Genomic DNA, 24,531 nt, shown 5'->3' on the forward strand with positions numbered 1-24,531 from the left:
AAATATGACAAAACATCCCTTATTACCAAGGGGCCGGCCAGATGCTCTCCTTATCACCAACAATTTGAGACCTTTTTGAAATCTTCCTTCGCAGTTATTATTTCTGAGGCTACCCTCTGAAATTCTGCATTAACAAGGAGCCCAGAAGCTGCTGCATGCCCTGCAATATTAGCATTAAGGCACACAACACTCCTGTCTTTGACACTTCTTAAGCGATGGGGGAATGTGTTATAAAAATGCTGTGGAGAGGAAGGCATTTCCTGCTATAAGAAATCAGAATTTTGTATCCTGAGAAAGTTATTGTGTTTTTAAGTTCTTGTGTATGCTATTTGTATAACACATTTTCACATGTCACAGGAATGAGCCTCTGGGTTCCCTGTGAAATTCTGCCATAGTCCTTGCTTCAAGGTCCTGCTTCTGTTCCTTGCTCTCAGAGGCGGAGGAAGGTGTGTTTGTGGTGGGGGTGGACCACCTTGGGTGTCTTCGTTGAGGGGGTGACATTTGGCGCGTCGCCTGCCTGCAACTCCCAAGCCTACCCTGAGCCATTGGGGGAAGGGGGGAGCTGTACCGCTTTGCCGGCGACATTCTCCCTTTCTCCCTTAATTTTGACAGCTTGAGGGAGGCTTGGGAGTCATGGGCGGGTGGCGTGCCGAATGTCCGCCATTGGTGGCTTGCTCCGCCCCTGTAGACAGCTTGCTCTGCCCCACTCCATGCACCCGAGCGGCTATCCCGCCCCTAGGAGGGAACCCTCCATGCCCCGCCCCCCTCGGGAGCGCGTCCGCCACTGCTTGCTCTCCCTTTCACTGCGGGCCACTTGGCTTTCCAGCCTATCAGCTTCATGCTTTTGACCTTTTAACTCCTGAATTCAGTGTTGCCAGATGCTCGAGTCTGGGGGAGGGAGTTGCAACAGGTGGATGACCTACAGCGAGGCTAAGTCAAGCAGGCAGCAAACAGGTTAAAATCTGTAACTTGGGAGGCAGTCCAAAAACCAAGAGTGTAGCAGTGCATAGGAAGATACCTGGTAAAGCCCTTGGGGGAGTCTGTTCTGCTGTCAAACACCTCTTACTGTCAGAAAATTCTTCCTGGTGTTTAGTCAGTATCTCATTTTTTGTAACTCGGGTCCTAGCCTCCGGAACAGTAAGAAAACAAGCTTACTCCATCCTTCATGTCACAGCCCTTTACATATTTGAACACAGCTATCCTATCTCCTCCCAGTCTCCACTTTACCAGGCTACCCTACCCAATTCTGTCAACCATTCCTCATAAGGCTGAAAGCAACATATTTCAGCATTCAATAGAAAAATGTGTTCCTTCCTATGGAGGACTGTCCTATATAGATGCTTTGATTGCATTCCCACTGTCATAGGAAGTCTCTTCTCTCAACTACTGTTTTATCTTTTCATCTACCGATAGCGGAACAGCAATCTTCAGTTATCATAATTTTTATTTTCACAGCTTCAAAGTCCTGGCTGTTTTTGATTAAATCATGGCAGGAAAACCTTGGACTGTAACATATTCTGCACATCCATAAATTCTCCTTGAAGAAGTTTTCTTTGCTAAGTTTGAAAAAGTGTACAAAGGAAAGCATTTTCTAGCTTGTCTTTTAACTTGCATTTTTAGTATATTTATTCAGAACTAAAGGAGCAGCTTAACTTTCAGAGCTTTTGTTGTACGCACGGCAAAAGAGTTTGTAACAGATGAAATGGACTCGGGTGTATGACAATGTAGGCCATAACAAATAATTGCCATAATTGTTGGTCTTATGCCATAATTGCTAGTCCTTAAGGTGCCACAACCCTTCTCCCCAGCATGGTTCAACTTTCATACATTCACTATGAGCCAAGAGTTCCAGAATGCAGATTGGCCTAAACATATATTGGTTTATTCACAACATGCATTCATAGATTACTGTAGGAACAAGAAATGTCAAACTTCAAAACAGGGCTAAGGAACCCTTCAGAGCAAATTTAGGGACTGGAATGCAGCAGGGGGGGTGGGAAGCACAAAAAATTAATTCCCTCCCTTGATGGAAGTATTACCATGTGTTTCCCAAACTTGGGTCTCCAGCTGTTTTTGGATCCATGATTCTCATGATTCCAGTGGTCAGGGATAATGGGAATTGTAGTCCAAAAACAGCTGGAGAACCAAGTTTGGGAAACACTGTGTTAGCTACAACCCAGTGATAATCACACACGTAAGCATAAAACTACAAGTTAACATCTACAAATGAAATATTACTGATTTTTATGAAAGAGCTTTATTACAGCCAATGCACCATGTAGGTCAGACAACAATCAAGACTCAGTTGCCAACTTTCAACATATTGACATACTACTTTTGCAATTTGACCTTTTTAGGTGGCATTCATAGAAAGGGGTCCATCATCACACAGTGCAGCTCTTGGGTATGGGGGTTCCCCCCTGGGGGTTTGGAGGGGCTTTAAAAAAGAAAAGAAAACCCTTAAAGTTAAATTTGTGTGGGTAGAATGAATGCAGCATATTGTTGAGAGGGCTAAACGTCTGGTTATCGAAAAGAGTTGGTGAACTGGAAGGTCAACCACATGAAAAGTTACATTGTAACATGGGAACCTTAACAAAAATGAGTCCATACATTGAGCTGGGAGTGATTTTCAATAGATGCAACATAGTGGCAGGATGAAATGGGCTGCCATACGTCATTTGCAATGTTAGTCATGGCTGAACTTAAGAAGAAGTCAATGCAGATGCTTCAAAAAAGAGTTGACATATTGTAGCGGCTAAGAGTATAAACTGTGAGCTCAAATCTCAACAGTTCAAATCCCAAAGTTCAAATCTCAGCTCAGCTATGAATCACTAGGTAACTGTGGGCAAGTTGTTGTCTTTCATGCTCCTATCTGCAGGGATGGGCCAAATGATCTCCAGCGAATAGTCTAATGACAGAAATAGGATTAGAGGGCAGCTTCCTGTAAAGTTTCCTGAAAGACCCACAGAGTGTATCCATTTCTTACGATTTTCCTCCTGTCCACAGCCGCAACTCCCTGCTTCCTTTCAACAACAGATCACCTTCTTCCAAGTGGCATAATCCCAAAGCCAATTTGGTTTGGCAATGTGATGATACCACTGGCAAAGCAGAATCTGATTCAGAACAAAGGCAGTGCTTCCCGATCTGGAAGAATGCACAGAACACAAGAAGAACTTCACTGGATCAGGCCAAAGACACATCTAGTCCACAGTCCTGGTCTCACAGTGGCCAGCCATATGCTTACGGGAGGCTCATAAGCTGAATAGGCACTAAACTCACGCTGAAGTCATTTCATTTGCCCAGTGGTGGAGGAAAAGGGTGCGGGTGGGATGCGGGCCGCCCTGGGTGTCATCACTGAGGTGGGGTGACAAAATGACAAAAATATGAGTTTTGTTAAAAAAAAAAAAGGGCTCACAAAACTTTTTAGTTCAGTCAACAAATGTAACGAAACACAGCTGGCACTGGGCGTCACACCACAGGGGCTGGCATTTACCACAGGGCCGAGCCATGCATCTCTCCTGGGAGTGATGTGGTGGCTTGGGTGCCTGCAGGCTTCGCGCTGCCTGAAACGGCAGTGTGGGACTTGTGTCTGCCCTCCGCCTCTCCCTCAGCTGCCCTACAGCTGAGGGGGAGGCGGCGGAGAGGCTCCATGCAAGCACGCCTTGCCCCCATGCGCAGCTCACCCCGCCCCCAGCTGCAGGACGCACGCGTCACACCCGAGCAGCTAGCTATGCCGCTGCATTTGCCCTCACATGATTCTGTCACGTAAACAAACTCGGTTGGTCATGTGATTGTGTCACTGTGACTAGGATGAAGAGAAGCTCTTCATCAAGAATGTTACCGCATCTGTGATTGCTCGGAATCACAAAAAAGACTCGCAAAGAAATAAACAACTATCTGACACTTAGAAGACACTTAGGGAAGTTTTTAATGGCTGATGTTTTAATGTATTTTTAATCTTTTGTTGGAAGCCGCCCAGAGTGGCTGGGGAAACTCAACCAGGTGGTCTGGGTAGAAATATCATCCTCATCATCATCTCAGTGGAGCAATGCTGCTGCCACTCAAATGCCAGGTGATGTGGGTGGAGTCACAAACATCTTGCTTGGATGTGTGTAAGGAGACATCATGCCTTCTTCTCCAGTGTCACTCAGCTACACTATCTAGCCCACTATGGGGTGTTGTTGCAAAGTTTATTTAGATAAAGAATGCTAAGAAAGTTGGGTATTTAGGGGAAAAAAATCACAGTATAAATATTAACTATCATTAGCATCTCAGAAATAATGAATGATAGTATCGGATGGGTGGGAGTTTTCCTACTCTCAATGGGTTTACACTCCCTCTGAAGAAGCAGGTATGTAGCTTGGGGTACTCCTGCATCCATATTTGTCACTGGAGCCTCAATTGGCCTTGGTGGCATGGAGGGTCTTCCATCAGCTCGGCTGGTTGCCCAGCTGCTCCCTTGTCTGGTCAGGGATTGCCTATATTCTGCCATTCCTGCTCTGGTGACCGCTAGGTTAGAAAACCGCAACACATTATCTGTGGGCTGCCCCTGAAAATGGTTCAGAAACAAACCGGAGCAGAATTCAGCAGACAGGTTGGCTCACCAGGGCAAGGCAGTTTGAGCATACAGCACCAATCCTGACCCAACTGCACAGGTTGCCAATTATTTTCTGGGCCCAATTCAAAGAGCTGGTTTTGACCTATAAAGCCTTAAACAGCTCAGGACTGCAATACCACTGTCTTTCCCCATATGAACCAACCCAGACCCTGCAACTCATTATTTGAGGCTCTATTTTATCAAAGGAAGGTATTGGCTTAGTTCTGCATTATTACCACTTTGAAAACAAATGACTATTTGAAGAAATATGCCAAGGGTTGCGAACAAGACGGTGGTAAAAAAAATAAATAGAAGGAAATGAAATAAAGGATGATAACATGAATATATCCCTCCCTCCCAAACTTGCCACCCCCAATCTATTTCTGAACAGACACAAATATCTTAACATGTAGCATTTGAGTAATTTTCCTATGCAACTGAGTTTAGGAAGCAGAGATCAGATACCAAAGAACTGCCTTGAACTATAAGGAAATGAGAGCAGTTTCTATTTAATGTGGTAGACAGTCCTGGCTTTGCCATCTTCCAGAAAGATGTCGTCTACTTTGTCTTTCTTCCCAAAGGTGCCAAGGAAGCAAAGCGCTAATTCAGTTGCATCTTGCTTGCAAGAGCAGCAAAATGTCCTGCTCTTCACATCCTCCTCCAAAACAATTACCTACTCCACATTGATATGACCACTGTGGTTGCCTTTGGGTCACCCCCAGGTTATAATTGCACCAATACAATGTAGTGGATGTTACTAGACTAGGCATGTCTGGGCTCAAGTCCTCACACAGCCATGATGCTCAGAGGGCCAGTTGCTTTCTGTCTGCCTAGTCGACCTCACAGGTTTGTGGTGAGGTAAAATGGGATTACGTATTCCAGATACAGGAACCAGATCTCCCTGGAGGAGAGGAGGGATATAAATGTCACATATTCAAACGTTTGCACACCACTGTACTTTTGAGTGCCTTTTACTGTTGCCTCAACCAAGCAGAACTTTGTGCAAACACTCCAGTGTGCTGGAGGACTACATAGTCAAGCTGGGAAAGAATAAATGAATAAACTCATGGCTTGTATCCAGTATTGTCCCTTCTGCTCCCAGAGGACTCTTTGACCCAGAAGAAGCTTCCATGAATGGAAGAAGGAAGAGGGCAATGTGGCTGGTTCTCTATTCCTTCTGCGGCCATTTGCACTTCCATCTGCTCCAGAGAGCTGGGGTATCCTCTGGAACTGCATAAAAGGTGGCATGGAGGGTTGCAACCAAAATGCCTGTGATGCCAAGAAAGATGGGGCAGGAATGTGTGCTGACTTCCTCAATAAAACTGTTGGAATTTCCCAAACCAAGAGTCCAAGTCTTTTGTCTGAGGATGGGAGCCAGGAAAAAGAAAGGCGGAATTTTTATGAAAAATGCCTCCATCCTGCTTTCATTCAGTTGACGGAAGGGCAGGATATAGCCCCATCTCTTTGCCACAGAAGGAGGCATAAGGGGGGAGGGGAGATAATTATTTTTAGATATCAAAAATGGTGTATGTCTCAAATAAAAGAAAAGGAGCCCTCATAAACCAAGAAAGGACTTGTCCACAGAACCCCATTGAATATAACACAGAGAAAAGAACAAAACAATAGTTGTGTCAGAAGCTGAAGATATATCATGGAAAAGAAGTACAGAAAATTGGTCACACAATTTAGTAAGTGAGAGATAATGGAAAATGTGAGTAAGTGCAGATTCAGTGGAATGACAAAAAAACCCCACCCACATTGAAAATGGGCTATGAAGAGCAGAAGAAAATTGACATATCAAGTAAGAAGTACTTGCATTAAAGTATTTGCAGGTTGAAATGTACAAGAGAATTAGGGCAATAATTACAGAAGGAAAGAAGATCAAGAAATAATGAGAGAAACAATAGGTGACTTTCAAGGTGTGGGTTTTTTTTTTAGAAGAAAGTTAGAGATTAGCATACGCAACATAAAAGGAAGAATTGTAGCAAAATATATACTTCATTGTTTTTAAATAAAATAAAGTAAAATAATGATCTAGCACTATGTGTGCTGCAGGACCTGGCCTTGCTAGATTGGGAACTATCCATAGCTAATAACAGTACAACATTCAAAGCAGACCAAAGAGTATCTATTAAAAAGGCCCGGCTAAAAACAACAGCCCAAGCCAAGGAATCCCTCACTTACATCTTCAAATGGCCAAACGTTATTGCTCATATTATTTCCGTAAAGAATATCAAAGCCATGAGCACTTCATAGTAAAGCATCAAGTCTGTAATTTTGATACCAGCTTTTCTATTTAACAACCACCTGATCAAGTCAGAACTTGATGCTTTTAACAGCATAAACATTAGTGAATGGGGATGAGAGTCCAGCCAAAGAATGTTGGCAAGTCACCAAGTCCAAGAGTATCGAACACTAGTTTTTTTAATAGTACAAAATTACCAAGGCATCAAATTCTGAAAACATGCTCTTCTAGGCTGCATCAACAGAGAAGCTCAGTGTCCAGATCAAAGGATGTCATAATCCCACTCTAGACTGTCTTGGTCAGACCCCACCTGGAGTCCTGTATCCAGTTCTGGGCACCACAATTTAAGAATACCTTGACAAGCTGGAATATGTGCAGAGGAGGGCAACCAAGATGATCAAATTACAGGTAGGTAGCCGTGTTGGTCTGACGTAGTCGAAGCAAAATACAAAAAATTCCTTCCAGTTAAGGTGCTACTGGAAGGAATTTTTAAATTTTGCTTCAAGATGATCAAAAGTCTGGAAACAAAGCCTTAGGAAGAGTGGCTGAGGGAGTTGAATATATTTTCTGAATAAGAGGCGGCTGATATGATAGCCATCTTCAAATATCTAAAGGGATGTCACATGGAAGATGGAGCAAGCATGTTTTCTCCTGCTCCAGAGGGTAGGATCCGAAGCAATGGCTTCAAATTACAAGGAAGGAGATTCCAACTAAACATCTGGAGTTTGGGAGATTCTGTGATTCTGTGTCTTTGGACTACTTCACATTTTGAGGGGAACACTGCAGGTGTGTTATAGCAGCGTGGGTACTAGCTAATTCTGTAGTGTGGGAATCAAGCTGAGTAAGATGTATGAAAAAAAATAGGGGGAAATCATAACTAATGGAACAGTTTGTGTTTTGGGTTGAAAAACATGAAGCAAAGTCTTCATTTAGGAGTGTGTAGCTGTAATTTAAACTTCTGAGGGCTTTATGCCCGTATTACATGTGGAGCAAATTTTCACCCTATAGTATAATTCAGGGGTCAGCAAGGCTTACTGGGCATGGGCCAGATCACTCCCGCGGAGATCCTCCGTGGGCCGAACCAGCGCAGTGTGATGCCGGAAATCTCATCTGCGCATGTCCGCGGCACCGGAAATCGCTTCTGCGCATGCCCAGACGCTGAAAACTGCGCCTGCACAAATGCTATTTCCGGCATCTGGGCATGCACAGAAGCGATTTCCGGAGGCATGGAAGAGAGACGCCTCCTCCCTGACCTCTAAGTTTTCTATATGGAAGTATTTTAAATATATATATGTTCAGTTGTTGATATAGGTTACATATGACCCTTTAGTGCAGCAAAAGTGGGGCAATAGCTTTTAAGGAGATCATTACAGTAAATGGCTACATTAAAAAAAACACCTGAGCAAGAAGACAACTTTTTGACTTTGGAATTTTGGCTTCCAGGCAGTCGGCAGAAAAATAATATCTCAAAATCACACATAGCTGTCTGCAAGCAGGACTTATTCTTATTCTTATTAATTGAATTTATAGACTGCCCTATACCTGGAGGTCTCAGGGCAGTTCATGTACATTTTTAACCAAAAAATTATAATCAACTGGATCACACCCAGCATAAAAAGCCCTTCTGTCTTTAATAGAATCTTTGGCACTGAAATTAACAAATCTATTCTACATGTTAGTCACATGGGAAATTAAACCTAGTTTCCTTAGCCTTGTGATAAGCTAGTGCAAGACAGAAAAAAGGCATACAAATAATACCGGTACTTCCTCTTTAAGGTGCCATTTAACAAAATGTTTAAGGATAACATCTTACCCTTTTTTAATAGTTGAACTCTTCACACTGCCCATGAAACTGAGAGCAGGATGTGCCCCTAAATATTGGAATATTCTGGGATGGGAAGTGAGGAGAACTTCTTCAGCCACCCCTGAGCTGCCAGCATATTTTAATTATTACTCGCTATCACCATCACCATTTCCATAGAGTTGTTATAACATTTTGCAGCTCTTCACTCACTGTTCCTTGAAATCCTGTGAGATACAGGCCAGGCTGCAGCAAAGGGGGACACAATTGCATGTCGTGCTAATGTCTGGTTTTAGTGTGATGTGAACAAGAAGCACATCACATAAGGAGCCGTTATGAATCTCAGGTCTGTGTGCTTCTCCCTCCCCTCTGGCCAGGAGGATGGAACTGGGGGAGCATGCCCACTCCAGCTCATGCACATCCGGCTAAGCTATCATTTAGTGTGACACCCAACATGGTCAACAACTTGACCAGCTTTAAATTGGTGTTTCCCCACCTCACCTTCCACAACAGGTGTCCAACCTGCACATCAGTCTCTCCGCCTGTTCAGGCACACATGCTATATTAAACTTGTGCTTAGATTTGGCATTCTCTGGAGGCACAAATATGAAATATTATTTCAGTTGGTTAGAGCATGGTGCTCCTAACGCCACGGTTGCAAGTTCCATCCTTGAATGGGGCAGTTGCATATTCCTGCGTTGCAGGGGGGAGTTGTACCAGATGATCCTCAGGGTCCCTTCCAACTCTCTATGATTCTATGGTTTTAATCTCTTTCTAGCACAGGTGGGCCTTTGATTAGGCAGTATACAGCAGATACCTAAGGTAGCCTAAATTTTGAGCACCAATAAAGTGCAGCAGAATTAGAGACAAGACAGCGCTGGTCCCTGGGGCACAACCAACCAGGAAGTTCTCCGATATGGCAGGACCACTGAGATGAATGGGAGATCCTTCCATTCATTTCACGGAGACTTGGATAATATAGTTTCCTAGAGGATTGTATCCTAGGACAACTAGCAGACAAGGAAAAAGAAACCACTTGGCTTTTCTGTTTCGGACACCCCAGTCTCTTGAATTGGCCCACAATGCCTTGAAATGCAGCCAAAAGACAAGCCCACATGGATCTTATTACTTTAATCCGATGCCAAATCATATATTTTTTTTCAGCCCCCAATTTCCTCCTACCAGTCACCCACACAAGGGCTGGCACCACCCCCAAGTCTCCTCCTCTCCTCCTCCTCCACTGCTCCTGCCGCCCCTCATTGTCTCCTCAGTCATCTCCTCCCAATAAATGCTGCTAGCACTGCCATCCCCACCTCTCCTCCTGGCCCCTCCTCTGCATTTTGTTTGTCATGTTACTAGTGCCAATAGTTTCCCCTCCAGCTCCAGCCTGCCTCATTCTGGGTGAGACAGCTGGCAGAGTGCCTTGGATGGACCCTCTTGGTCTTTCCTCAGAGTGAGTCAGGGAGGAGGAGGAGAGCCCTGCAGGAGCCTCGCCAGGAGGAATGGTGGTGGCGACAGCAGCAGCAGAGCCTGTGGGCCGTGAGGAGAGCAACGAGGGGGATCAGGGCTACCAATCTGTCACAGCCACTTCACAGGTATTGGCTTTCCCCATGAATGTGCTGGCCTTGACCCCACCCTTCCATACATACATACTATTCAGTCAACTCACATTCCTAGAGAGTTGCTGTCTCAGTTATGCGTGTACACGGAGATGGATTGAGTATAGGAAAGTGAGGAGGTTAAAATGCATTTGAACAGGCTGGGCATGTTCCAGCCCCATTTCAACAGGGTCTTACTCAAATCAGGTTTCAGACTTCCCTTCCTGCCCATCATCCCCTTTCTCCCTTGCCTTATCTCACATGCCAGACTTCCATTTAAATGATGGCACTTGTTGTTTACAAAGAAGGGGAAGATTTGCAACCTCCCCATCCCCCGACCAGTTACATGCCCAGTAGGTTATTTTCTGCTGCAGAGTATGAGGACTGTGGTCATCTGAGAAGCCACCCCACATTGTCTCTCCTGCCATCTTTGTAATTTGTCTTTGGGTTCCAGAGTGGTGAGAGGGAACTGTAAGCATTGTCTTCCTTATTGATACTTCACAGTTCCACACCCACCCAAATCCATACCTCTGGTTAAGCTCTGGTTACTAAAATGGATTAAATGCTCTCCCCTTCACCCACTGGCATATATAAATCTTAATGATAACATGGCACTTGCATCGCCCTTGTGAGACCTAGCTGCATCCAGGCTCCACCCACTAATCTACAAGGCCTCACCCCTTGGGCTCCTCCCCCTGAATGTAGGCAGCAGTATCCCTATTCTCATCTGTCAAATGTTGCAGAAGATCACATTTTGTGGGGTCCATTCAGAGACAGGCAATGGAGACAGGGGTGTTACATAACACAGGCCTGATTCACTGACTATTTTGTACACCTGAACTGGGGAGGTGGGAATAAGCAACACTCTTTTCTAAAGCACATAACTGAAGTCTCACTGGTTTCAACTTTACTAGATTATCTGATAAGTTAGGTGGTCTGGTGGCATTTTCAGAGCCAACCTGGGGGGAACTGTAGAAGAAGAAGAAGAAGAAGAAGAAGAAGAAGAAGAAGAAGAAGAAGAAGAAGAAGAAGAAGAAGAAGAAGAAGAGGAGGAGGAGGAGGAGGAGGAGGAGGAGGAGGAGGAGGAGGAGGAGGAGGAGGAGGAGGAGGAGGAAAGACTTAAAATACAAAGAGGGTGAAATTGCTCCCTAAGACTGCAGTCCTAATATTAGATGGGAATCATGTCTGTCTGGTGCTGTTATTAACAGGCTGTGTTCAGTTCTGCAAACTGAAACCATCACATTGCTACATCTCTGTTGCCTCAAATTCAATTGCCCAGGGATTCTAACCATCACCAGTGTTTTAACATGACTGGAAGCCTCCCAGAGGGTTTTTTCTAATACGGTTCAGGTAAAGGGTTAGCCTTTGAGCATCAGCATTGCTGGTGGGTCTTATCTGCAGTGACTCACAATTCACAGAGGGGAAAAAGGAGGGTTGCTAATTAAAAAGAAACTAAACCACCACCTTAATGAATAGAGAGATGAGACATGGATTCCGTGCTGCACAAAGGAAGGTCAGAATGGTTGTTGCTACAGTCAATGTGCACCCTGGTTGGATCTGCAAATGCACCAAAGTTAACCCCCAGGTTCTTTCCTTCTCTCTCTCTCTCTCTCTCTCTCTCTCTCTCTCTCTCTCTCTCTCTCTCTCTTTCATTTCTTAAATAAATTCAGCATGTCTGTAGCATACACCAAGAGAAAATAAATATTGCCCAAAGGCCAGGTTCACTACTCTGAAAGCTTTCTCCCATAACACAACCCTGAAAGAAAATCCATGGCATTTATGATGACTGCAATTTTTTTCTGGGCCGTGTCCCACCCTGGTTGCTAGGAGATATCCCTTCTAAGACATCATGCTGTATAAACAATAAAGCGTTTCTGTCGACATAGCAATTGTCCAAACCACTGAATCAAGAGGCACTTATTGGCATGGTCACCCCCTGCCTCCTCCACTTCTATAGTCTGCTCATATGACAACATGAATAATCACAAAGGCACCACACACTTGCTATTGTTAAACCCAAGCCTACTTGAAAGAAAATACCCAGCTCCCTTGTAAGAAAGTTAATGGGAGGCTATGAATTTCAACTCTGACTCCAAAAACGCACGCACGCACGCATACACAGAGAGAAGGACGTATGTTGAGGGGTGACCCTTTTTGAAGACTGCATTCCTGCGAGTGCTTGGGGCGGGACGGAAAGAGACCCTGGTTTCATTTTTAAAGCATAAAATAAAGTTTGGGGGTGGGGATCATGAACATCTATATCATCCTTGCTTTTCAAGAGGAAAAGCCAGGAAATCAACCCTTAGGGCTGCATTTTGTTCCCCTAGTTTCATCTATGCAGAAAAGGAGACAAGAGCAGTAATTTAACAGAAAGCCTGCTCGTGCCCCTTTAAATGGGAGAAATACCCATAAACCTACATGCTGCAGTACACACTGCTGCAGCCATCTATATACAGCCTTCTAAGGGTATTACTGTATCAGAAGGCTCCTTAGTGCTTTCTCTCTGTCATTACACTCAGCGCTGCTTTTTGCAGTGAAAAGGGAAGGGGGTGGGGAGGAAGAAAGGTGATGAAATGAGAAGCTGCCACCCAAGCCACAGAGGCGCATATGTACAGAAGGAATCTACAATGTGTCCTTTAAGGAAACACATGCATCAGTGCTCAGAGCCCATTAGATTATGCGTCCCTTGGGGAATATCACAAAGGGACATGAAAATGCAACACAACCTCATTCTTGCGTTCAGACTATAGGCATCTGAGCTGCTTCTGTTTCTTTTCCTTAAAGAATGTTCACAGCTATTAAGCACCAAGAAACCAATACAGGGCCCTTTTCTGGTGCGTAAGGTGTCCCCTTAAAGGGCAAGCCCACACAGCATCTTCATTTAGGGTTCTGCTCTTATTTTCCACTATTGTGTTTCAAATCTTATGTTGGGGAAAGCCAGCTGGCTTCAGTCAAAATTCAGCAAGGGCTAGTACACACTAGATTGGCATGCCCAGGACTCAGTTTACCCCAAGTACCTCTGCATCCAGGGTAATTACAACACAACTGGGGGAGGGGATGTTGGAACAGGGCTCAGTGATCTCACGCCAATATTTCAACCTAACAAAGGAAAGTTTATAACAACAGTTGATTTAGGTGTTATTTCCCCATAAAATAGGCATTCAAGATAAAAAACACATACTGCAGCAGCACATTCAGTGACTTCTGTTCAAATTAATGTATTGTTTCGAAGGCGAACATGTGAGAGAGCCCCAGCAGAATTTCTGCACAGATTTCTTTACCAACAGATCACAAACCAACTATTTAATTCTCATGCGAGAACTAGGCAGATGCTAATTGTTTAACCTGCAAAACTGCCATTTCTTAAACCGGCTTCCATTGCACTGAAATTAAACAAGCTCACATCTCGAGACAATGTGATAATCTGTCAAGGAGGGGGGGAGGAGAATGCACACCACCTCCGCTGGTCACTGCAACAAATCTAGAATCTCTGACTTTAAAAAACAAAAACAAAAAACATTTGCCTTTCAAAGTGACCCCACACCCCCACCCCCTGCAAGTTTTTGGCTTGCAATGACATTTCACAGCCTTAACAATTATCCACAGTCACCAAGTTACAAGCGTACCACATCTCTGCTCTCACTGCAGTGTGAGATGTCAAAGTAAAACAAAGGAATCCATGTAAAGAAATTGCTGTTACAAATAAAGGTACCTTTTTCTTCCGATCCTTGGATCTTTTCCTATGTTTCCTCTTTTTCTCATTTTCCTCTTCGGCGTTAAGTTCTAAATCTCTGTTTTTCTTGAGCTGTGATGCTGCGTGAGCCATAGTGCATTAAGAACACCCTTTGCAACAATCCTTCCTGGCATATAAGGTGATATCCTCAGGCACCTTTAACCAGCCCTCCTCACAAGCAATGCCTGGAAGAAAAGCTGTGGCTGGGGCCAGAAAGGCATTCGCAATTCAAAGGTCTTGATGAAGCTGGCAGAGACTACACAAATTCATGCTTGCAACATCTCTTCCAGTACCTTTCTGTACCTGAAGCTCGGCAAAACGGTGCAGCCATCCTAATGCATTTAACGTAACGAGAAAGACAGCTGGGACAGAGAAAGCTGTATTATGGCTGCATCCCCCACCACCAGCTGGAAGTGTCTAAGTGATTCCACTGAAGGGGGTATGCTGGAAATGATGGCTTCCTCTTACAAACACTCCAAAGCAACAACTCCTGTCGGATCAGTGCTTTTCTTAAAAAATACTCACATGTATTTTAGAAATCCACCCCTCAAAAACGACGGTTATGATTTAAACTCCCTCACTTAGTTCTGCATGGTGAGCCACTTAACCCACAATGAAACTGAGCAGCTCCCACTTTAGATTAACTGCTGATGGTGACAAAAATAAAAAAAAAATTTCTCTTCCCCCCCCTTCATTTTACCATGGAGACCCTGACTGCATTATGTAGAAAACAATGCATGCATTGCTATATCTTAACAGCGTTCCCTTTATGCTGAATGTTCGATCTTGCTGCAAGGATTACAGAAAGCACTGTTGTCTTATTCTTCCTTTCTTTTCTAAACACATGCTTATTACAACACATCTTGGGAGGGGGGAGGGGCGGAGATGTGATCATGCGAGTACACAAAACAGGCCTCTAATTCATAGGGAATTTCCTGGCAATTTTCTTTTACATGATCGAAAGGGGGGAAACAGAACCCACACCCCCTGCGCGCAAACAGCCAGGAATCTGTGTAACAAACCCTATTTCCTTGCACTGAGCAATGTAGACTTAGGCTTTTATGGAAGGGCTTGCTTCAATCACCTTGCTATTTTTGCCACCTGAGTCCTCAGTGACTGCAGCTTTTGAATATTCATTAGGGGAGGTAAAATAGCATCAGTATAAAAAGACCTGCAGGGGGCATTTCCCACTAGCATAGGCTCAAAGGAGATCAAGGCAATTTGTACCACATGTCTTTATGTATCTGTTGGCATCTAAAATTATGCATATATCACATATAGAGAGAGGGAGACCATACTGTGTATGTATCAACACAATGTATTTATATGTGTGTGTGTGTGTGTGTGTGTGTGTGTGTGTGTGTGTGTGAGTGAGTGTTTGCTCACTTACACAGACACTAGCATTATTGTTTACAATAGAGAAACCAGACAAGGAAGGAACCAACTTGTCAAATAGAAACAGAAGCAGCAGCCTTTTAAAGGGGCACTGTGATCACATCTCCTTGCTCTAAATACAGTTCTGGAATCCCGGGGTCTGTGACAAAGGACTCAAGCTGAGATTTCCCTTGGGGTTACTAGAGGAATTCTTTGTGTGTTGCCCCCACCCCCAAGCCTCGCAGAGACAGAAGCTACACTCCTCCTTGACCTTCTTCCCAGATTATTACTTCCCTCTACATATCTTGATTGGCAGAGGAAGTAGAGTGCTGACCCACTTCTTTATCCTTCCCTAACCAGCGCAATGCAGGCAAGCCATATGCCCTTCTCTGTCTGGTGTTGACTGATGGTGCTGAAGGCCAATGGCGCCCATCCTTGGTTTTTCATAGGTTTTCGGCTTCTCTGGGGTCCTCCCTATCGCCTTCACAGAACCTTAAAAGTGCACCACAGGTCTGTATAGTCTTGCAGAGTTCTCACACGCTTCCTTTCTCCTTAGGGCTTGCTAGGGTACCCAGCATTTGATTTTAAACATGTATGTGTCTGTCCCCTGCTCCACTCTGCTGCAAGGTTGGTCCCAAAGACAGACCAAGGGCTGGGAGAGCCAGGATCAAATATGGCACTTCATGGGAGGAGACAGAATTGGAACCAAGTGTAGTGTGTTGAACAGAGCTTGGCAGAATTTGATCTTTACTGGCTTTCCACATCCAGGGCAGGACACCTAATAGCAAGGATCACTGAACATTACGAGCAGTAAATATTAAGCTATCTATAAACTATATAATTATGTAAAATAACATAATAAACTACCATGTGATACCTTTGTAACAAAGGTAAGGTAAATGACCTCTGGAAGGTTAAGTCCAGTCAAAGGCGACTGTGGGGTGTGGCGCTCATCTCGCTTTCAGGCCGAGGGAGCCGGTGATTTTTCCCCCCTGTCAAGTTTAATGATTCATGAGAGGGAGATGGAAATCTGGCTCGGGAAATTCCCTCTGTTTGTTAAATAAAATAAAGGTGTTTTACATACAGTATTCTAATTGCACACAGCATCATGTTATAACGTCGCATATTGCAGTGAGATAATATTTTATTTGTTAGATATAACTCTCAAAGTTTTATAAATGTAATATAAATGGATCCTGATAAAGCAATAGCATTTCGCCCAAATAACAAGCCAAAAAGGGAATCTCTAGAACAGGGGGTTCTTAACCTGTGGTCCATGCATGGGCTTCAGGGGGTCTGTGAACTGTTCGCACACACAAAATCCCACTGCAGTAAAATCTTGCATTTATGTGTTCTGGGGAGGGGGTCCACAGCTTTCAACAGATTCTCAAGGGGGTCAATGACACACACACACACACACACACACACACACACACACACACACACACACACGGTTAAGAAGTACTGCTCTATAAGTTATATGTGCCTTCCTCATGCCCAGTGGACCATGTCAAAATCTCAGTTCCACATCAGCTGGACGAGCAACAGTTCCTCAATTTCTTCTTCCTTCAAGCTCACTGTAAACTTTTCATGACCTGGGATAAAACCCAGGAAGGAGAAAGAAGGATTTAAAAAGAGGATCCCCCCATCCCTGCCTGTCTGCCTCCTTACCACAGAGTGTGGAACATTGTCCCCCACAAAGGCTTGCCTCTTAAAGTTTATGGGTGGGTGGTGGGTGCCCCCCCTCCCCACCAGTGAGTGTGTGGTGCATTATTCAGTTGTGTGGTGGGTGCGTCATAAGGGCACCCCATTGTCTTTCAAGACAGACAGCTGCCAACAAAATCTTGCCCCGGTGGGCAGCCGGGCTGCTGCATTCTGTACCAGTTGAAGTTTCTGAACTGTCTTCAGAGGCAGCCCCATGTATAACATGTTGCAGTCTAATCTAGAGGCTACCAGAGTTTAGCTGAGAGAATTTGGGCTATCCCTGTCCAGGTAAGGGCACAGCTGGGCCATCAGCCAAAGCTGAGGGAAGGCACTGGGCACCACTATGTACACTCTAGGCACACTTAACACACTGCTTCTGGCTCCAGGGCAGACTCCCAATGAACAAGCCTGTATGATACAAGTCTTTGTAAACATGCATGTGTTGCATTTATACTTAAGAAGTGTGCACTTCCTGGGTGACATGCATTTTTATAGAAAAGAACTAACTTTGTTGTTATTGTACTTCACATCACTAATATTTATTATTGAGGATGGGGTAAAGAATCAAAATGGGACACCATTTAACAACTGCATAATATTATTGCAGCCAACATTCCAGAAATCTCTGAAATTTGCTCTTGCATCACTTCCAAGACAGGTGAGATGTGTAAATAATGAATTTGCGCTATGCAGCTCTACGCCCACTCTGACAAAAACAAGCAGAATGGAAAGCAGCTTCTCTGACCTAATTATTACACTCAAGAGACCATATTGGCTGTGAGTCCTAGAAGGACTGCTCCCTGCCTTGCAGGCCTTTTCTACCTGGACTGTGAGGGTGTGGCTTTGACTGACTCCAGCAACAAAAATGGAGGCTGCTGAACAGACACTTGGGCTGGGGTGTTTTGGGGGTCGTTGTTGATGTGGGGATGGTTTTTTTGTATCTTTATTTTAGATCTTGTGATTTAGGTGGAAATTGTTCAGTTTGTGTATTTATGAATGTTTTATTTATTGTTTATGACTATTTTTGTTGTGTTGTTGTAAGCTGCCTTGAGCAGTTTTAACTGGAAAGGTGGCATACAAATAAAATCATTTACCAGTATGTATGTATGTTTGAATGAATGAATGAAAGAATGTAAGCATGTAAGATGTTAGATAGAAAGCACTTTATTTTTATTTTTATTTTGCTTTAAATATTCAAAACTTCAGACTTCTTACATTTTACATCTTACATGCCAAAATCAATGGCAACATTTAAGTCAGGGGTACCCAAACTAAGGCCCGGGGGCAGGATGCGGCCCAATCGCCTTCTAAATCCGGCCCGTGGACGGTCCGGGAATCAACATGTTTTTCATGAGTAGAATGTGTGTTTTTTATTTAAAATGCATCTCTGGGTTATTTGTTGGGCCTGCCTGGTGGTTTTACATGAGTAGAATGTGCTCTTTTGTTTAAACTGCATCTCTGGGTTATTTGTGGGGCGTAGGAATTCGTTCATATTTTTTTTTCAAAATATAGTCCGGCCCCCCACAAGGTCTGAGGGACAGTGGACTGGACCCCTGCTGACCCCTGATTTAAGTCTACGCAAGTCGTGGTTCCTTTTTAGGTCCACTCAGCTTCGTGAACCACCTTTTCTTTTCTTTTCGCAGCTGGATACCTGTGTCTGTGGGGCTGTGTTCAGCTTGGTGGGCTACAAGTTCTGTGGGGCCAGTTTATTTATTAAACAGGCTGGAATAGTGGCAAACAAATACAGGTGTCTGTAACCTGAGGTACCACTGTACATGCATTTGTAGAGGGAAATTTCATTAAATTTACACACATAAGGTGACATTAGGTAAAGGTAAAGGGACCCCTGACCATTAGGTCCAGTCGTGACCGACTCTGGGGTTGCGGCGCTCATCTCGTGTTATTGGCCGAGGGAGCCGGCATACAGCTTCCAGGTCATGTGGCCAGCATGACTAAGCCACTTCTGGCGAACCAGAGCAGCACACGGAAATGCCCTTTACCTTGCACTTTGACGTGCTTTTGAACTGCTAGGTTGGCAGGAGCTGGGACTGAGCAATGGGAGCGCACCCCGTCGCAGGGATTCAAACCGCCGACCTTCTGATTGGCAAGCCCTAGGCTCAGTGGTTTAACCCACAGCGCCACCCCCATCCCAAAAAGTGACATTAGAATACCCCAAAATACCAATCTTTTTAAAAAATAAAATAAAATAAACTGGATTCTAGGGCTTTCACGTCCTCCTTGTGAGGTTCCAGAGGCAGCTGTCTGGCCAGAGTTAAGACTAGGCTTCTGGACTAGACAGAATTTTGCTTTGATCCAGGCAGTTCTTTTCTGCCCTCTGTGTATACATCAGTCGTGACAGTGCTTCCTATTTACTTGTGGTTCAGCTCAACCGATCTTAAGCCCACGTTCATGTCACTTATTCAGGAACATGTACAATTTGTTATTCATGAGCAATAAACAGAAAACACTAACACTGTATGAGAACCCTTCTATCTGCAATAGTATCAGTAAGTCAATCTACCCAAAGCAAATGGATCTGGGTATGACGCAGGAGCCAGGGACAGCAGCCAAAAAAAATCCCAAAATCAAATGTAGCAGCCTCCCCCGCCAGCTACGATGGTGGTGTCTAAGCTCCAGACAATGGAAGCATACAAAATGCAGCTAAGGAAGATATATGCAAACAGTGCTGTAAATCAGGCACAAAGTCACACCCACTGTGGTTCTTCATACAAGCTCCAATCATGCTTCAAGGTCAGGGAATGCTGCTTTTGAGACCGTGGTGAGTCCTCTGAAGGATGCACGGTCCATTCTGAAAGCAGTCCTAGGGCAAGGCTCCCTAGCACTTAGGAATCTCTCCTGAAATAATTTCATGCACAGTGTACTTGCTGACCACATCTTCATCTTTCCCAATAAAAGGATTCTTAGGTGCAGCTTTGTAAGCTGAGCCCACAAAACATTTCTACCAGCTCATCTGCTCATTTGAATAGAACCTTGAGCTGACATAATAGGCTGTACCATTTCAGGCTAAAAGTGAGGGGTGATTTTTTTTGTAGTGTGCTCTCACTTTTTTAAAAAATCCTGAACTCCCCACCCCCTCCACCCACCCCATCCCTGCAGGCATGATGCAAACTCACCAAGGAGAAAGGCTCAAGTCCAAACTGTTCTCTATTCTAGTTAAAGGGAGCAGTGTTGTTTTTAAACACAGGGCATTAAAATATGTAAGTATACTGATGTGGAAACAGGGTTGGCACAGCAGTGATGACCCACCCCACCAATGGCGCTTCCCTGTTACTTCCTCCTTGATTACCCCCACCCCCAATTTGTAACTATGGGGATGCATGTGTGTTCTACTGGTGTGTTTCCCTCATATGATGTAATTGCAAGAATTGACTTTTTTAAAATAAATAAAAAGCTTTCTCAGTTCATGCTTATTATGGGGGTGAAGTGGAGATACCAAACCCATTATGATATAGTGAGTAAATGCTACACCAGGCAATTCTAGTAATTTATGATTCAATGTAGAGTGCAACAGATGACCCTACCTCAACAATGTAGGAATAGCAGTTATTCTGGATTAAATAATCAGTTACACAAAGCTGTGGTTCTGTATCTGAAGGTCAGGGCCAGCACTAGGTAGACCCCCGGTGGCGCGGTGCACCAGGGTGCCGTGCCGGTAGGTAGGGCGCCGCGCAGTAAAGCCGCGCGGAAACCATGCTGCGCCCTGCGAGGGCGGGGGCGCCGGAGCGATCTCTGCCCCTCAGTGCCAGGGCGCGCGACCTGCTCGAGACTGCCCTGCTGAAGGTTGTGACATGGGGCAAATTCATTTATATCTAGAATGGCTACCCCACTTCTCAAATTAAGTCAGAACCCAAGGCCGTGAAAAATATAATAAAAGCACTTAGGAATCAATATAAAAATCAAACAACAGAAAAACTAAAGCAGCTAATAATAATAATAATAATAATAATAAAGATAAGGTAAAATGAACTGGTGAAATGGTTGGTGAAAAACAGCATTCATGGAAGCAGAATGCTGTTGAGGAGTGAAATGGAGGAGATCTCTGGAGAAGTCATTCTTTAAGTCAGAAAAAGCCCAGTCTCCAATTGCCACCCGCCTCATCTCTGAAGGCAAGAGCACAAGCTACACAAATCTGCGTAAGGAAAATAACTTATGGAAGGAAAAGCATTCTTTATATTTTTGGATGATGCATGCATGTGACACAACAAATATGATCTCAATGAGACATTTCCTCTTGTGTGGAAGAGAGAAGGAAGATGCTGAAATTCTTGCTTAGAGACCTTACAAGCTAGACTGGCACCTGAGAGAGGGGGAGTCTGTCACCTGGCATTACCACTTCTGATCTGTTCTTGGAAGCTTTTTAATAGTGTCCAGTTCCTTTTATCATTTTGACCTTTGTCCTCCCCAAATTAGAACTGAATTTTCTTGGCTGTTTTTACTCCTGTTTCCACCTGCTACGTATTTTAGTGGATTTTGGAGGGATTCCCCCCTCCCCCATATCCTCCCAAACAGAAATTAGCTGCCTTCAGAAATAAGATGGGATACAAATTTAGAAAACAAACAAAAGCCTGGGCAAGGCACAAAGCAAAGGGAGACGAAGCCTAAAAATACCAGATGAAATACAATGTATTAACAATATTAATGTGCCCAGTAAATTGCAGCATGTCGCCCCGTTCAAGGGCTTGATGTAGTTGCTCATTTAAGGAGTGTGTTGCTTGGGCAAGACATCTGGAAGCATGACGCATTTTCATCCCCTTTTTCATAAATCTAGAAAATAGGAGGCCTGAAGTCCCAACACTCAGAGACCTTCCATCAAAACTCAATTTCAACAGGAGCTACTTGACAAGATCAGGGTCTTGCGCCATGTCACATGGATTCAGATTCTACAGCATTTCAGTTCAGAGAGACCTATGCAAGTAAACTGTGATGCATCTTATAACCCCTTCTCCCAGCCTAAATCCCTTGTCTTTAGAGGACATGCTAAAGTAGGACACTCAGCTTACATTCAGCCCAATGTGAAGAGTTCATTCCAGCTTAGACTTTTTCGCTCATCGCATGCCACCTGAACTTGTACAGATTTGTTCTCCTGCCCACAATAAGCACGTACAAACTGACGCCGTGATCCTGCTAGTCATTTCTGCCCATTAAATGTTCAGTATGCCAACGAAATGTGATTTGCAGCCATCCCAAGTAGTACAGCTAGTTTACAGAAGGCATCCATTAAAGACCACGTGTATTGTTTCAGTTCCAAGGAGATGCCCCAAGGAGTACCTATAACATTACTTGATGATCCTAAACATTTTAAATAATCAATGCGCGAGAATGTGAAGCATCTACTGATGAAAGTAGATTACCTATTTTGTTAGAACTCCGATAATGCTGCATGAAGAATTGATGCTTTTGAATTTTGGTGCTGGAGGAGACTCTTGAGAGTCCCATGGACTGCAAAAAGATCATACCTATCCATTCTGAAGGAAATCAGCCCCGAGTGCTCACTGGAAGGACAGATCCTGAAGCTGAGGCTACAATACTTTGGCCACCTCATGAGAAGAGAAGACTCCCTGGAAAAGACCCTGATGTTGGGAAAGATGGAGGGCACAAGGAGAAGGGGATGACAGAGGACGAGATGGCTGGACAGTGTTCTTGAAGCTATGAACATGAGTCTGACCAAACTGCGGGAGGCAGTGGAAGACAGGAGTGCCTGGCGAACTATGGTCCATGGGGTCACGAAGAGTCGGACACGACTAAATGACTAAACAACAACAAAATGCTGCATGATGAATGTGGATAGAATAACTGTGCCTCAGAGCTGAAATAAATCGATTTTAACACCCCCCCCCCAAAGCTCCTTTGAAAATATGGATGCTAAATATCCCCTCAGGTATCATCTCAATATTCGAATATTTGACAAATACCCACAAACCATTCCTAGACATTCAGGATCTGTTTTTCCATAACTAGCTCCTGAATAGCTGGAACAATGTCTACATGGTCCATCCACCTAAGAACTGAGAATTGGGGTGAGTATTTCAAACAGCAGCCAGCATCTCTTCTCACATGGAAAGGCTATATAACTAGAGAGAGGCTGCCACACAGCCAGGATCACCTTAAAACATAGTTACTTCTATATCAATATCTTACAGTCATCAAGTTCCAGTGCTTGATATTTTGATACAGTGGAACCTCGGTTTATGAACACCTCGGTTTATGAATTTTCGGTTTATGAACGCCGCGGACCCATCTGGAACGGATTAATTCACTTTCCATTACTTTCAATGGGAAAGTTCGCTTCAGTTTATGAACTCTTCAGTTTATGAACAGACTTCCAGAACCAATTGTGTTCATAAACCGAGGTACCACTGTAATTACTATTCAAGAGATGACACACAATGGCATTTGAGATTTGACAGCACTGGGAGGTAGGCAGGTGATAACAGTCGACAAAAGCATTTATTGGTGATGTTTTATTTCATCATTGACAGCCCATGGCTTATGAGAGTTTATATTTAATGACTGCCAAAATAATCATAAGAAGAAACTAACAAGTAACCAAAAGAGGAGGGGGGGGGAGTGCCAAGAGGTCCTTAAGAACTTGAACTTCAAAACACAGACAAATTTTACCAAAGCCCAAAGGCAAAGTTGGGGGGGGGGATCACTTTCAAAATTAAATGGTGAAACAAGAAGATAAGGTGATGTTTTAAAATAATGCATATATTAGTGGCTGTGGGTATTCTTTTCAGCTCTGCCACACATATATATTCCTCTTCACTTTTGCCTTCTGTACTTTGCAGAAAAAAGCAATCATTTTTCTACACTGAAGTCCTGCTGTTCCTCTTGAAGCTGGATCTAGGAGGGCAACCCAATCTGTTTATGCTGTAGTCGCTCAGGTTTTTGAAGCACATCCGGCTGTGGCAATTTGATTTGCATATAAAAAATCAGATCTTAGGAATGTAAAATAAGATTTCTTGTAAGATTTCACAGCAATATATGGATGTTAGAAGAAAGTTTGAATAAGGACCAGAAAAATGAATGTGGTTTTTAATGAGATTTTAATTCTGGTTTTGCCTCATGGCACTCAAGAACATTGAAGAGCTTTTTCCTCTCATGGTAGCTTTGCATTTAAGCGTTGTATTGCAAGGAACAGCTCATTGCTTGAGACATTTGGAAGTGAACTGGCTAAAACACTCAAAAATGCACTGAACAGAACAATCCTCCCTTGTCAGAGCAATAGAAAAGATGACCTAATAGGTCTTTTCCATCTTAGATCCTGTCATCACAATCTAGTTTTCCCTTCTGAAGACAATTTTTTTATGCATTACCCTCTCTACCTTCCACTATAGCAAGATGTTGTTTTGTTTAAGAAGAATTAGTTTCAAATTTTCTGAAGTCCTTGAAGGCTGTGCCTTATATTCTATGTTTTTCATATATAACTTTAAAAGTTGCCGTTTTTGAGCAGAGCAT

At 43.8% G+C, this 24,531-nt stretch overlaps 1 protein-coding gene across 11 annotated transcripts in view; it reads right to left on the bottom strand.

The window, feature by feature from the left end:
* The window catches only part of ANK3 (ankyrin 3), a 338,144-nt gene that overhangs the window by 197,532 nt on the left and 116,081 nt on the right, over positions 1 to 24,531 (bottom strand). For 6 of the 11 annotated variants that reach the window (XM_088670192.1, XM_035138096.3, XM_088670197.1 and 3 more), the window contains exon 1: positions 13,954 to 15,009. The exons of 1 other annotated variant lie outside the window; for it this stretch is intronic. In XM_088670192.1, coding sequence (XP_088526318.1) covers positions 13,954 to 14,067 — 114 coding nt within the window. In that variant the 5' untranslated portion in view covers positions 14,068 to 15,009. Of the gene's footprint in view, positions 1 to 13,953; positions 15,010 to 24,531 lie in introns of those variants that run through there. 4 more of the 11 variants (XM_035138098.3, XM_035138097.3, XM_088670193.1 and 1 more) reach the window with 1 other exon arrangement.

Source organism: Zootoca vivipara, chromosome 5 (genome assembly GCF_965207765.1).
Source record: "Zootoca vivipara chromosome 5, rZooViv2.hap1.1, whole genome shotgun sequence".
In the NCBI taxonomy this organism is placed as follows: Eukaryota; Metazoa; Chordata; class Lepidosauria; order Squamata; family Lacertidae; genus Zootoca; species Zootoca vivipara.